Source organism: Brassica rapa, chromosome A05, assembly GCF_000309985.2.
Source record: "Brassica rapa cultivar Chiifu-401-42 chromosome A05, CAAS_Brap_v3.01, whole genome shotgun sequence".
Lineage (NCBI taxonomy): Eukaryota > Viridiplantae > Streptophyta > Magnoliopsida > Brassicales > Brassicaceae > Brassica > Brassica rapa.
This window is the reverse complement of record NC_024799.2, coordinates 20429400-20444546: the sequence shown is the minus strand read 5'-3', so window position 1 is coordinate 20444546 and position 15147 is coordinate 20429400. Positions and strand designations below refer to the sequence as shown.

General features: G+C 33.8%; 1 protein-coding gene and 1 non-coding gene across 2 annotated transcripts; both read right to left on the bottom strand.

Annotated features, from left to right (window-relative positions):
* Positions 1 to 6322: 6322 nt before the first annotated feature.
* Positions 6323 to 6406, bottom strand: TRNAL-CAA. Its single transcript has one exon. It is a non-coding gene; the product is annotated as a tRNA-Leu (tRNA).
* A 4152-nt stretch (positions 6407 to 10558) lies between these two features.
* LOC103869367 (probable protein arginine N-methyltransferase 6) lies at positions 10559 to 14402 on the bottom strand. The gene is made up of 13 exons (XM_009147444.3): positions 14020 to 14402; positions 13816 to 13881; positions 13536 to 13604; positions 13329 to 13364; positions 12730 to 12795; positions 12397 to 12465; positions 12192 to 12269; positions 12011 to 12089; positions 11814 to 11908; positions 11627 to 11711; positions 11320 to 11516; positions 11017 to 11135; positions 10559 to 10939 (listed from the first exon to the last, which is right to left on the bottom strand). Exons 1-13 carry the CDS (start codon positions 14299 to 14301, stop codon positions 10897 to 10899), a joined length of 1284 nt encoding a protein of 427 aa, XP_009145692.1. The 5' UTR covers positions 14302 to 14402; the 3' UTR covers positions 10559 to 10896.
* Positions 14403 to 15147: the final 745 nt, after the last annotated feature.

The following is a 15147-nucleotide window of genomic DNA, read 5'->3' as shown; positions in this document are numbered from 1 at the left end:
TTAGGCGTATGGAGGATGAACCTGGAAAAGGTGAGAAAGTTGTGGAAGAAGAGAAACAAAAGAAAGAGGCTGTGGAAACAAGAAAAAAGCAGGGAGAAAGTTGCGGATGAAGAGAAAAAAAAGGAAGAGATTGTGAAGGAACATGCTGAGGAAGTTGTTGAGGAATACAGTGAGGAAGAAAGCAAAGGTGGATCATGGTCGTTTACAAGGAAGCACCGAGTCCTTGGATCATGCATAGGTGCAAGGAGAATGTCGTTGTTGCTGCACCTAAGAAGAGTGGCAGACCAAAGAGGAAATCACAGTGGGTGCAGACTCCTTTCACGGAGGGGAAGAAGCGTAAAACAAAGCCTTAGGCTTTTATGTATTTGGGATGATAAGTATTTTGGCTTTTATGTATTTGGGATGTTAAGTATTTTGGATGTTTGAAACTTGGTAGTAGAATGTTTGAACTGCATAATTTGGATGTTTGAAACAGGTATGGAAAACTAGATTTACAAGTGTTACTATGTCCAAAAACGAGTAAGATAGATAACTAGAATTACTAGGTTTCTTACGCCTCAAAAGCACAAAAAAAAAGAAAAAAAGATATACCAAAAACTAGTAAACACATGTAAAACACTAAAAATGAAAAAAAATATTATTTAAAAAATAATTAAAAAATGCATTTCACATGTAAAACGTGCAGCCGTCATAAATATCAAAATATATTTTTAACACTTAGTAATACCTATGGTAATCCTCAAGGTGGTAGTAATACTACCATACACATAGTAAGACTATTGCAATTTTTACGTTTTTCTAGTAAAACCATCTCCGAGATAAATGTTTGGTAGTAGAACCAAAGTCATTTCCCTATTATTATCGTCATAGAAGATATTTACATAAACAATATACCAGAAATATGTATTTTGTTAAATTCTCCTTACTATATTCTCTACCATTCACATACTAACAATGAAAGTTAAGGAAGTTTTTGGGGAAACCGTTAAGATTTTCTTAAAATATTGAAAATAATTACCAAAAATAGTCTAATCTATATATTTATCACATACGTAGCCTACGAATTTAAAATAATCATATAATGATATTCTAAATTACACATAACCTAGTGATATATATTGGTTTCGAATTGCACATAATAATACCAGTAAAACTTAGTAATCCAAATTGCGCATAATAATACAAGTCAAACACAGTAATCCAAATTTCACATATAATACCAGAAATCTCTAGTAGTACAAATTGCACATAATAAACCTAGTAATCTTCAGTAAACCCTAGTAGTACCTGAACCACTCCCACATTCAAAATACGATGCCATACCTTCTCCTCTGGCTCTGCCTCTGCCTCTGGCTCCTCTAGCTCCCCTCTGCCTCTCTTGCCTCTTCCACGGGATTCTCCTACTGATGGAAATCTTGTTTGTTGTGGTTTTCCTTTCTTCTTGTCATAATCTGGAGGAAGTATTTTCTTTGCTTTAACATCTTCTGGTATAACCCAATCAGACATATGAGGAACAGGATATATGGTCCTGTGATAAGCCAAAGCCCATTGCTCCACCCAATAGTATTTTGAACAATACTCAGATAGATGAAGTTCCCTTCCCGCTGCCTTAGACATGAATGTGGCAGCAGCCACTGCATGCACACAAGGGTATTTGTCTTTATCAAATTGCTCACAACTGCAAGTATTCCTAGCCATGTCAACAGTATAAACCTTGCCGTCAGTACCATGCACACTGTACTCAAGATGGAAGCTGTTTAGTTCGTCAATTGTAAGAAATCCCGCATCAATACATCTTTTAGACATTTCGGTTTCCAAAATAGGCACAAGCTTCAGTGTGTATGGTATTTCAGCTGCCTCCTTCCTATGGTTGTTAAACCATTCAGACATTTTCGCAATGATAACATCAAACATTGGTAGTAAGGTATACTTTCTCGCTTCCTTGATAACACCATTAAAAGATTCTACTGAATTCGTGGTGTCAACATTGTACCTATCTCCTCTGAAGTAACATCTAGCCCACTTCTTCTCTTCAACACTTTTGTCAAGATACGCTGCTGCACTAGGATACCTCCGGCGAAAAGCATGATATTGGTACTTGAACTCAGCCTCCGTATAAGCGTGTGCGCAGTCTCTAAACTTGCTTGCACAAGTATCTTTGTTGTTATGGACATGGGCTTTAACATTCTGAGACAAATGCCATATACAATACCCATGTTCGGCCTCAGGGAACACTAGACGTACTGACTTGATCAAGCTTTTGTTTCTATCTGAAAGAAATACCAATCCCGGGACATCAGATATCACTGATTTCAACTGTTCCATAAACCATATCCAGCTTTCATCATTCTCACCATCTGCTACACCAAACGCAATTGGGTAGTGGTGATGATCAGGATCCTGAGCAGTCGCAACAAGGAGAACTCCACCATAAACATTCTTCAGGTGTGTTCCATCCACAATGAGGACTTTCCTCATCGCACTGAACCCTTCTATGCTAACTCCCAGGGCAAAAAACAGATACTTAAATTTGTTGGCCTCATCCACTACCACACGAGTTCTTGTGCCAATATTTGTCTGCTCCAGCATGTGCATATAACAGTATAATAAAGTAAAACTCTCTTCTGGACTTCCTCGCACTTCATTAGCAGCTTCTCTTTTTCCTCTCCATGCTGAGGTGTATGAAACATGCACACCAACCTTTCGATGAACCAAATCGATCAGAACTTTGGGAACTGGTGTGTCAAATGTACCAGGATAATCTTGAGCCAAAACAGATGCAACGATTTGTGATGTGCCTTTCCTTCTATTAGGCAGTGTTCTTGTAGTAACAACAGAACATGTATGATGCTTGATGTAACTTCTAACCGTCCAAAGATCTGTATTCTTTAACTTTGCAACTCGCACAAACCACTTGCAACCGTCTTTGGCTCCTCGGCATTTAACGACAAATCTCTGAGTATCCGACTTAGTTATATCAAACTCAAAACATTTCTTATGTGAAGCCGTCTGAATATGGACTTTTGCTTCCTCCTTGGTTCTAAATTCTTGACCTAAAACCAAACCTGTACCATCATCCCGTGGCTGATAGACAACTACTGGTCTTACTTCTGTATCTTCAAACACTTGCTCATCTCTTTCCGTGACATTCTCACCCATCTCAATCTCTCCGTGAAAAGTGAGCACACCACCAGTACCTTCATTACCAGTTGCATCATTCTCAGTACCATCTTCATCACCAACCTCTCTATCAGGTAGTGTTCTTGTAACGACAGAACATGTATGCTGCTTGATGAAACTTCTAACCGTCCAAATATTTGACGTCTTTAACATTGCAACTCGCACAAACCAATTGCACCCATCTTTGGCTCCTCGACATTTAACCACAAATCTCTTAGTATCTGACTTAATTATATCAAATTCAAAAGATTTCTGATACGACGCTGCTTGAATAAGAACTTTTGCTGCCTCCTTGGTTATAAATTCTTGACCTATAACCAAATCCATACCATCATCCCGTCTCTGATTGACACCATCATGCATCTCAATGTCTTCGTGAAAAGTGAGCACACCACCATTACCATCTTCATCACCAGCCTCTATAGCCTCTCTATCAGATAGACCGATATAGACATCAGTTTCATCATTCTCAGTACCATCCTCATCACCAGCCTCTGTAGCCTCTCTATCAGATAGACCGACATAGCTATCAGTTTCATCATCCTCTTCTGAAAGTTGCACTTCTTCATTGATGAACTCCACATGTAGAACACTTCTACACTTCTCATGATTTACTTGCAGTAGATAACCAAAAACGTCTTCATCATTCCAGATGTATGATGGCTTGTACGAATACAATACCATTGGAAAGTAACTAATCTTCACTTGCACCTTAGATTCATCTACCCTTATCTTTCTGCAAATACGCTCAACCAAAGCATAGTAAGTGATATCTTCCATTGATTTCCTCAACACAATCGTGTGGATTTCATCTTCTCCTTCACCACCTCCTGAGATCCATTTTATTTCAGCCCCATCTTTCATATAATATCCCCCATAATCAAAACAAATGATTGTGCAATTCGGATTTTGCATTTTCCTGAAATAAAATAGAATATCATTAGAATTCTCATTATTAAGATGTTTAGAATTAATTATCACACCGTACAATCTTCTCTTACTAATACTAATTTAATTCAGTACTATACATAGTAATACTAGAAATCACAGTAAGAAATATCAATATAGTAATCCTAGTATTTCCAGTAAACCTTTTTTCTTTAGTAAAACTAGTTATACCAGTAATACCCAGAACTTATCCTTGAACTAACTAATTCGCTTTTAGGACCCTATTGTTAGTATTTTACATCAACCATGATGTATAATTCATCTTAAATGAAATTACACACAGAAAATCATCGAAACACACATAAAAATACCCAAAATCTATAAACACAGTTTTCAAAATCTTTTTAAATCTCTCATAATTTTCACTGGATCTTCTTTTTTTTACACTAGCCGAGATATACACTTGTTTTAATAACATTTCAGCAAAAAAATTCATCCAAAACGGACGTTAAAAATACCCGATAGCCCTAAACACAGTTTTTGAAATCGTTTTTAATCTCTCAAATTTTCATCAAATCTTACTTTTTTAACGTTACCCATCATATACACGATTTTTAAATGTAATATCACAAAAAAAATCATCGAAAACGAACCTGAATTGCCTATTTTTTGAGCTTCAAAAAACGCTAATGGAGGATGAGAGGAAGAAGCTTGTACGATGAAGAAGGAGACATGTGGGTCAGGAGAAATCTGATTGGTTAAGGTTGTTTTGTGGGCCATGTTGGTTGTTGAATTATGGTTGGTTTATTTAATTGGAGAATAAATGAAAGGCTAGTTTGGGGAGTGCAAGGATAAAAGGGTAGGAAGAATAGAGAAGGGGCAGTAAGAATTCATTTAAGGGGGTATGGGGTATATGGAGTTAATCTCCAATGGTTTGGAAGTGATGGGTCGATATCTCTTATTGCTATTTTTTATTGCCTACGTGGATTGTGTTTGTGACATTTGTGGGACCCTCTCTTTCCTCCGTTGATTTTGCTGCGTCGGCTTCGATCCCTTCTATACTCTCTTCCAGTCTTCTTTGTTTGAGAGTTGTATAGATTTTCTTCAAGTCCGGTCCATTCTCAAAATTAAAACATACGAGGAATATGTTTTTTTCTTTCTTTTTGATAACTGTGATACGCAAATACATGGTATTAGCATGTATTTCATAAACTATCTGTAAAAATATTTTTTGTATTATCTTGTAGTTTTTTAAAAAAATATTTCATAAATCATATGTAAAAGCTATATTGTATTATCTTGTAAGTTCTAAAAAAACATTTTACTATCTATTCTGAAATATACCTCACTCATATTTTCTTCAATTTTATAACTATTTTTACCAAAATTTCATATTATTATTTTTATGTTGTTTTTGGGACATACAATTTTTTTTTAGTTTATAAAGATATCTCCAACTTTTCTATTTTTTATTGTAAAATAGAATTTAGAGTAAAAATGCTCAAATGATACTATATTTCTCATTCTATAATAGAGTGAAAAACATGTTTACTCCAAATATAGAGTAATTTGTTAATTTTTTTGTATTCTATTTTTTACTCTTAAATAGAGTACTATTAGAGTTTCTATTTTTTTATTCTAAAATAGAGTACTATTAGAGTAAACTCCAATTTTATCGTAGAATTACTTTATTTTAGAATAAAAAATAGAGTACATCGATGGTCTTGCATCTCTAAAACCGATACTCTGTATTTGACTTCTTTAAACAACATCGAATCTTTACATATCTGGTATTAGGAAATCTGAATCAAGATAGATGCAAGTTAAGATTCGACCTGGAAATTGTAAAATTTCAAATTATCCTTATGTGATCAGCTGACCATTCATACTTTATAGTGTTGTAAAATTTCAAATTATCCTTATGTGATCAGCTGACCATTCATACTTTATAGTGATAACATGTGAGAAACTAAACCAGCGGTTAATAGTTCTGACATCTGGTTATGGACTGAAGCAGTGTTCGTTTGATTTATCCAATTATACTTTTTAACGATCCGTGACACACATATTACTTACTCCGCTCTCTGCCATAATCAGAGATGCCAGCAAGCAAGCCCATCAATTATTCAAAGAGAGTCCATAAAATAGCTGCAGGAAAGACTCGGAAGATGCAGGTGGTAGACTAACTGCTAGTGCCATGTTGCATCTTCTTTTTAATGTAAAAATATTGTTCTTCTTTTTAATGAAAAAATGTTGTCAGAAGTGGGGTTTGAACCCACGCCCTCTTACGAGGACCAGAACTTGAGTCTGGCGCCTTAGACCACTCGGCCATCCTGACTTCGATGTTGATTTTACAAGGCACCACAACACATCTACTAGTTTAACATGGCCTGCATACTCATTATTTTCACATTAACAGCTGCCTCCATCGTGCAAGTTACTCCACACAAAGCATATCATTAAGCCTCAAGCACTAAAGATCATTAGAAGCAATTGTGAATTTGTGATGCGACCCTCGACCATGCCCGTCTCACGTCTTCTCCTGGCATATGTTACGAACCACATGAACTACTCATATGCACCAGAATTCTCGGTATCGTGTTATATCCGCCTAAAAGTGCATCCATCCCAACCAGCTAAACATATTAAGGTTCAATCCCCAGTTTATAATATCATATTGGATTTAGTAGTTAGAGATATCAGTTTTTCTTATTAAGTTTATTTACCTTCATATTTGTTTCTCAGTCAATATCAATACGATGTCATTTCTTAATATTTTATATTCGAGTTTAAGTATCTACCACAGAAATTAGATTTACAAGTTGAATTATGAACAATTCATTTTTAGGTATTAAGCTTCTTTTAATTATTTAATCTCCATTGTTCTTTTATACTTTTGTTTGTTGAGTTCAACATATCCAATCTCCATCGCTTACGTCGGAAATTTAAGCTATGAAATGTAAGAACTTCATATACAAGAATGGCTATTCGTATATTATGAAAGCCACTACCTATTTTCACGATCAAGGACAAAGTTCGTCGTATGAGCCAAAACTTGATTAAATTGAAAATATTATCTTTCATTTTTAGAATTTACGCCACATTTAAAAACATATTTAAGATCGGACATAGTGCAAGAGTAGCTCAAAAGCAAATGTTGGTTGCAACTATACATATGTGGTTTCTTAGATCATCTTTTGGCATATTTGTCTCATCCACTCTTCTTGAACTATACCAAAACAATATCTAGTTCATACTTGGAAACCACGAGATAGTTGAAATGCTTTATTGAATAAAGAAGTATATTTACATTGTGGAATTACATTGTCGTGTATATATGACTTACGTTGCAGCATTTCAGAGAAATTTGGCTATAGCACAATATAATGACAGCAATAGATAAGAACACAACCATGATATATACACGTAGTGTTAATGATTTCATTGGCTTTATATCACTACTTGTCTTGGTATCATGCTCTCCTCTGATGTTGGTCGCTGTTCTTGTCTACGTTTCTTATTTCACGGTATACGCTACCAAATATGCAAGAACTCACAAAATTTAGAAAGCAGTGAAACTGAGGCAAGGATGAGATCCCCCATTGTGTTCAAAAAAAAAAAAGAGAGGATGAGATCCCCATGCTAAAAAACTTCTTGAAAGAATTTGGTTAAAGGCGCCTTTTGTGATTATTACTGGTTGAAGAATTCTCAAAAACATTATTTAGACAAAAAAAACAAAGAATTTTCAAAGACAACGACAATTTATTGGCTATTCATGTGATGTGCCTCTCCTTCCATGTCTTTCTTAATTAGCAACGGTTTATTCTTGGATAAACGAAGATTTGGATGTATCAAGTGAGCTTTTGGCTGCGTATATATGAAATCGACAGAACCTCTGTTGAATGGTACAATTGATCATAAACACGATTGATTCATCTAAAACATTTTTTTTCAGTTACAAGAAAATAAACCAGAAACATAGCTAAACCGAAATTTATTTATCGTGTAAACCGCACCAACACATGTCGGTTCCTGTTTGATAAAAAAGAATATCCTCACCCAATAATTCAAGAAACCAATTTTTTTTTTTTATCAAAACCAAACAAGAATACCAAATGCCTACGCTTTATTAAAGTAATGCAATTACCTAGAAAAGAATAATTAATAGGATAGTATCAAAGTACATGCAACTCTGTTTTTTCAAAACCAACTTATATAAATTCCAAAACTCTCTATATTTTTGGTTCATGAATGCTTTTTAACAGGCTAAAATGAATTCCTAAACCAATTTGGAGCACTTGTAAACTTTTCGATTTTATGAATTTTTTTAATGTTTTATAAATTTTATAGTAGTATTGTAAAATAGAACATAAAATGATAAGATATAAAATAATAAATTTTATAAGATTATATTTTAATTACTCTTAAAAGAAGTCAAGTTTACTGGGAAAATGTGAGTTTTTTTTTTTTGGTTTTGGCATTACACGAGGATGTGTAATCCATTTTCATGTTCCTCCATTAACTTCAGAAGATTTCCCATTAAATAACAATCTAACGCAAATCTAATCTCTTCTCTAAATACAATCCAATTCAATAATAAATTATAAATCATGGAAAGGAAATAATTTTCGAAAAGAAATGGTGCTACGTGATTCATACATTTGTGGGCGTGCCCAAAAGTTTTAAAGCTATTGAGATTATAAAAACATATATTTTTGATGGCTGTTGCTATTAACATGTAACACAAGAACGACAACACCAACTACAAATAATTTGGAAAAAGAGAAACGATATAGATATCTTATGCAACACACGGTCGAATGGATAATTAATTTTTATTAAATGGGCATTAGTTGGGTATTACATAAGACATGCACCACTTATCAATAATTGAGCAATTATTACACCTAAAAGTTCCTCACATTTTATAATCCAATGATACATGTATATGCATTTTTAAATGGGGTTAGTTCCATACAATATGAATGGGAAAATAATTTCAAAAATTCTAGAATATAATGATCTGATCTGGTATCAAATTCATTAATGCGTGTATACTTAATATAAAAGACTGGTTGAGCTCATGTGTTTAGAACTATATCTAATAGCCAATGCATAACAACGTGTATTAATCGCGAGAAAACCTTTGAGATAAGTAAATAATCATTTACTTTTGTGTGTTCTTTCGCAAAGTAGGTTGTCCCAAATAACTTTGTAAGTTCCAAAAATACTATAAGGTTTTAGGTTTAGAGAGATATGCATATATTTAGAGCGTTCTATACTATTATAAACACGGCTAAAATAACTTGAAACTTCTATTATAAGATATTTTCTTTATGTTTCAAACATAAACAATGTATGTACCACATAAAAATAATTCAATTATTATAATCAATACAATCACATTTACGTTCGTTTTAAAAGTTTTTGTTATTAGAAAATAAGCACACTGTGATAAAATACTACATGGAAATATTAATTATTAGTGCATATACTCCCTCTGTTTCAAATTCATCGTTGTAGAAATTTTTTTTGTTACAAAAGAAATATTATTTTATGTTTTTAATTCAATTTTAGATGAATTTATCTCTCATGGTCCTAATTAAATTTTAAAATAATAAATACTATAAATTTTAATAATTAAATATGGATAAAACTGAACATTTAATTATTTTTAATCTGTGTGAAAAAACTTTAAACTATATCAGATGTGAAATGAAGAGAGTATATGTCTAACTTTTTTTTTAGTTTCATACCAAAAGCTACAGTCATATCATCTTTTTCTGTTTGGGCACATGAGTAACTGATTTAGTAACCTTTAGTAAACTTGTGAGTACCCTTCATAAATATCAAATTTGTTGTATTTTGTAAGTATACTAAATTAACTGTATATTTTTTATAAGTAAAAACTTTTATGGTAGGGATTGGAGGGAATTTGTCATAATTTGTTAGGGTTTTTAAATGATAAATCATCTTATGTACTCCTAAGTATAAGATCATTGATTGATAATGTTTTTAATAACAAGAATTTATGATATATTGTAAATATCTATAAATAAAAAAAATAAAAAAGTTCTCTCACAAGAACAGTATAAAGGCTTACTGGATCAGAAATTTTAGAGATTTTGTTCATTTTAAATCCAATTTTGTTGAAAATCTAATAGATTTTGTAAAATTATTGTTTAAATATTTGTCAAAAACATATTTTAAGTTAATTTGAAAATATTGAATTTATTTAAAATATATTAACATTTAAATTTTAAATAAAATAGACTTTGTATTCTTTCAAACTTTAAAAGCTTATTTCCAAATAATATATATTTTTAGGAATTTTAACTTCTTTAAAATGAAATAAAGAAATCAATAATAATTTATTTTTAAAAATGCAGTATCATAATTCATAAGAAATGATATTTATATTCATTGATTTTTAACTGTAAATTACCGTTTAAATTCCATTTGATAGATTTTACTAACTAATCAATGAGGATAAATTATTTTAAACACATAGATTTGACTATTTTGACCTTAATGTATTAGTTACACAAAAGTACAAATAAAATGCATGATCAATAAAAGCAATCATATAGAAGTATGCTATGTTGAGTTACTAGTAAAGAAGCTAAATGGCTTCAAGAACAATGTCCTATAGTTGCTTCCATCTGATCTAAAACTTAATACTCTTACAAGAACATATGACTAACAATAGCTTGTGTTTGCCTATGTCTTCGGGTTTCAGTTCTGAACTAATGATTGCTTTAGCAAAAGAGACTCAACCTTACAGAGCTTCTAAATTAAGGAGATATTGTCAGAGAATCTCTCGCCTTCTTAACGCATTACCGACTCCTTCACAAAGGAACGGCCGGCCGAGCTGCAAAAACAGCAAGATTAAGCATTGGTGGAACTCGGAAAAATTGAAATGCGTAAAAGAGTGAGTTGGTTACTCACGAATATTCGAGGTGGATGTTCATGAACCTCCGATTCTCTTTACTTTGAGAAAGAGTAACGGAACCTTCAATGACTTGGTCTTGCTCTACGTCTATTGGATCATAGAAATATACAATCGTCTGTACAAGAAAAGTGGTTCAAATGGTCACAACGTGTAAGCTACTTTTTCCATAACATTACCACGTTTTATACTGTATAGTATCAATTTAGATGATTCAATGAAAAGTAAAACTGATGGGGTTAAAAAAAACTGATGTTTTGAAGAAATTGGAAAGTACAGTATATGCAAAAACATGGTCTTACTTGCTGCCAATGCGTCGGAGGAGCCTCAGGAGAGGTGGACAGCACGAGTGCATCACTCGGATTACTCCGCTTCTTCTGATTTCCTTCGGTAAAAGGACTTATTGATGAGGACCCATTAGCAACGCTTGTTGCATTAGTATTCTTGGCAGGTTCGCTGAACTCAACGTCAAACCAAAATGCAAAACCATGCATTGGAGCTACAACAAGAAAAGGAAAAAAAGCCTCAGCACAGAAAGGAAACAATCGTGTATCTTCTCTCTAAGATGAGACAAACGCACGGATAGTTGAGATAAAGAAAGTGATATACCTCTCATCATTGACTTGAACTTGTATCTTGCAGTAACAGAGTCTAGCTCTTGGATTTTTATTGTTTGACAGTCTATATGTTTAACCTGCATTTAAATGGATAGATATTCACTCAGTAGCGCAGTTAACATTGCAGATATTCCAAAGAGATTGCAGGTAACAAGCACTTAGAGAACAAGGAAAAATACCACTTCGGGCCATGTAAGAACGGTCTCTCCTGATATGGACTCCACGCTAGGTTCTTCAAATGCACACTGTTTTGCTAGTTGCATCATTGCAGACACTGCAAACCATATCATACCATCATTACCGAAACCTTACTGCGAGGTACTCTTTAAAACTTAAGTAGTGATTGCCACAAAGTTAAAGTTGATATAATACTTACTATCAATTCCATAAACGTTGCGCCAAAAATCAATGCTGTGACTGTATCTGTCAGGGTGTGAAATAGGTGCCATGTACAACTGTCAACACAAAGTAAATAACAAGATATTAAATGTTGCCTTGTTTCACAAAAGTCATTAGAGCATACTGTGATATAATATTTGAAGAGATCCTAAACATACAGTTGCATGTGATGGGAGAATTAAACCTCCAGGCTTCAACCAGCGATCTCTAGCTGTAATAACACTTCCCAGCATGCTCTACATCACATCAACAAACATAGTACGAGAATGAGAGGCCAGGGCGAGTTAAGGAGATTTAATAATTACGTAGGTTATCATTTGGACATCAACATAAGAAGTTAAATATACAAGATAAGGAAACAACCTCATACAAGAGCATGTAACCCATCCACTCTGAAATTATAACATCAACCTCCTCGTCGATTTCAACATCCTGAGAACATTATAACGAAAGAAGAATTACTACAGAATGAGGGTTTTCATACAAACTTGGATGATTGTTGCACCCAATCAATCCACCTCAATGGTGGTGCATTGGTGTAAAGGTATATAGTATCCTAAATTCTTCATCTCAGTCATTTAATTGCGCATCTTTCTGTATAGCAACGCCAATTTATCTTTTGGCAACTTATATAGACATCAACCTTAAGCATGTCTGACACATCAGGACAGATTTTTATTATATAAAAGAATTTACCTCCACTCTCCCATGCAAAACAATAACCTTGTCAGATAAACCGTTGGCTTTCACAACTTCATTTGCCTAGTGATATTAGGTGAACAACAAAGAATGAATAGAAGCCATTAGTATGATTCAGATAAGCATTTCAACTCTGATAGGGAAACAATTTTTAATGAATATCATATGCAGAGCTAAGACACCAAACTCGTAATAAAAATTATATGTGAAGTTAGATCAACTTCACAGAGCCCAATACTTCAGAAAAATTCTAAAGATTTGTTTTCTTGGTCTGATTAAATGTCAAGGGTGACACAGAACATGAAGCAGTGAATAGAGCAATATTAAAATACAAACAAAGCCTAGGTTAGGGTCAACTTAACTGTGGAAATTTCAAGACAATAAGACATACTATCAGTACACTATAAACATATTTCACCAATTCCAAGTTCAAATTCTAACATACGACAACAGGTTTTATAGAAATGACAACCAAAAAACAAACTATTTCAGCTGGAAAATTTCCAAGCCATTAACATTTGATGATAAGAAATGGAAGTTGCAGAACAATAGAAACTAAGAATAAGATAATCCATGCCTAAGTAACTGGATAGTACCTGGACTGCAATATCACTTGCATCTACAGCATATACCTGTAAGAGAATTAACTTCTGTAAGAAACACATTAAAAGTATTGGTTTACCCCTGTGGTCTATGGAATATATACAGACAACAGTCAACTAGATGCAAACTTAGTAATCATATATAATGCTACAATCTTCAAAATGTTCGATAACAAAGTTGTGTCTCCACATAACTCATACCCGTTTAGCACCGGCTTGAGCACAGAAGATTGAAAGGATGCCTGTTCCACAGCCAACGTCCACCACAACCTGTTACAAGCAATCGTTGCAGCAATAGGTTTTGGAAACAAAATACTAAACTACCAAATAACAAAAACATTTTGCTAAAGAAAGCCTTCACACAAAGGAATCAAATCCTGACACAAGCTAAGCAGAAACTAAACAAACAGTCCCCATTTGAATCTTCTTCAATATCATCTACAACGATAAAAAAAATTATAGCAACGAGAGAGTGTATTACCTTTCCTTGGATAAAGCTCTGATGCTGCATTATAGCTTCCCTATAAGTTTCCGTCCTTGACCGATCCTGTATCAACCAATAACATTCAACAAAGAAGTGAGCAATCCCCAAGGAACAACAGCAGACTGCAGAGAACAAAGAATGAAACTTTAATGAAGATGAAGACACAAAACTTGAAACTAATATACACCAATGCTCTCATACCTTGATCATCTCTTCGTGAATCCCAACGTGAGCATAGGAATGAAAATAGGCGACATCGAAGTCAGTACAAGGCGGAGAAGATTCCTGAGTCTCCAGTGGCTTCTGCTCGCTAATCTGGTCGGAAACCCTAAGCTCACCATTGGTGAGACCGCCTCTAGGGTCACGAGCTCCGCCGCGACTGCGCCTCTTGGCTCGCCCAAGAGCGCTGAGAACGGGGACTTGCTTCTCGTCCCGCTGAAGCTCGCCGTGGAAACCGTTGGTGTAATCGCCGCCAGATTGCATAGTTTCAGTTAAACCAAGAGAGAGAGAGAGAGAGAGAGAGAGGAGAGAGGACTCTTCTCTGACGCTTGACGACTGACTGTTGTAATGTAATTGTAAACAAAGGACCCTCCTTTTTTTATTTTGATTAAAAATCCTCCTAAATTGTTTTTTTTTTCAAATACAGTTTTAACATTTAACCCTGTTTCTGGGTCCTTTCATTAATCTTACAAATTAAAAGGGTCGATATGTAAATTAAAAATCCTTTATAAGACCAGAAAACATTTTTCATGATTTGGGTTTGATCATGTCAAAGAAAAGAAATAAGAGTGTGACTGGCAAGTATTTTTGAAGAGCCGATAGAGTTTTTCTTTAGCCCAACAATCTCTCCCATGTTTTCTAGATTTTTTTTAGGTTACAGATTTCTTTTTACTTTTTCTTTTTAGCCGTAGAAAACAAAATTGCTAGAGCACTTATATTTTAGCTTTAGAAAATTTACAAGTAAATCAGTAAGTATTTTCAAATCTACAACTAAAATCTTACAGTTAAAATATCTACATCCACGAAACAAAAATCTAGAGCTTTAAGAATATTTCCAACCTATAGCATTATTATAATGTCAAGATTACACTATTTTAGTGTGATTTCAACACTAACAAATTTTCATATTAAACTTCTATAATCCAACACTAAAAAGTACATAATTTTGTAAAAATCATAGTGTTGCACTAAAATGGTTTACCTTTTAGTGTTGGGTTGGAAAGGTTACACTAAAATAGTGTGAAAATTACACCAAAATAGTGTTTTGAAGTTCGGTTGGAAATGATCTCAGTTAACAACAAAAAATATTAAAACTACAGTTCATTACCA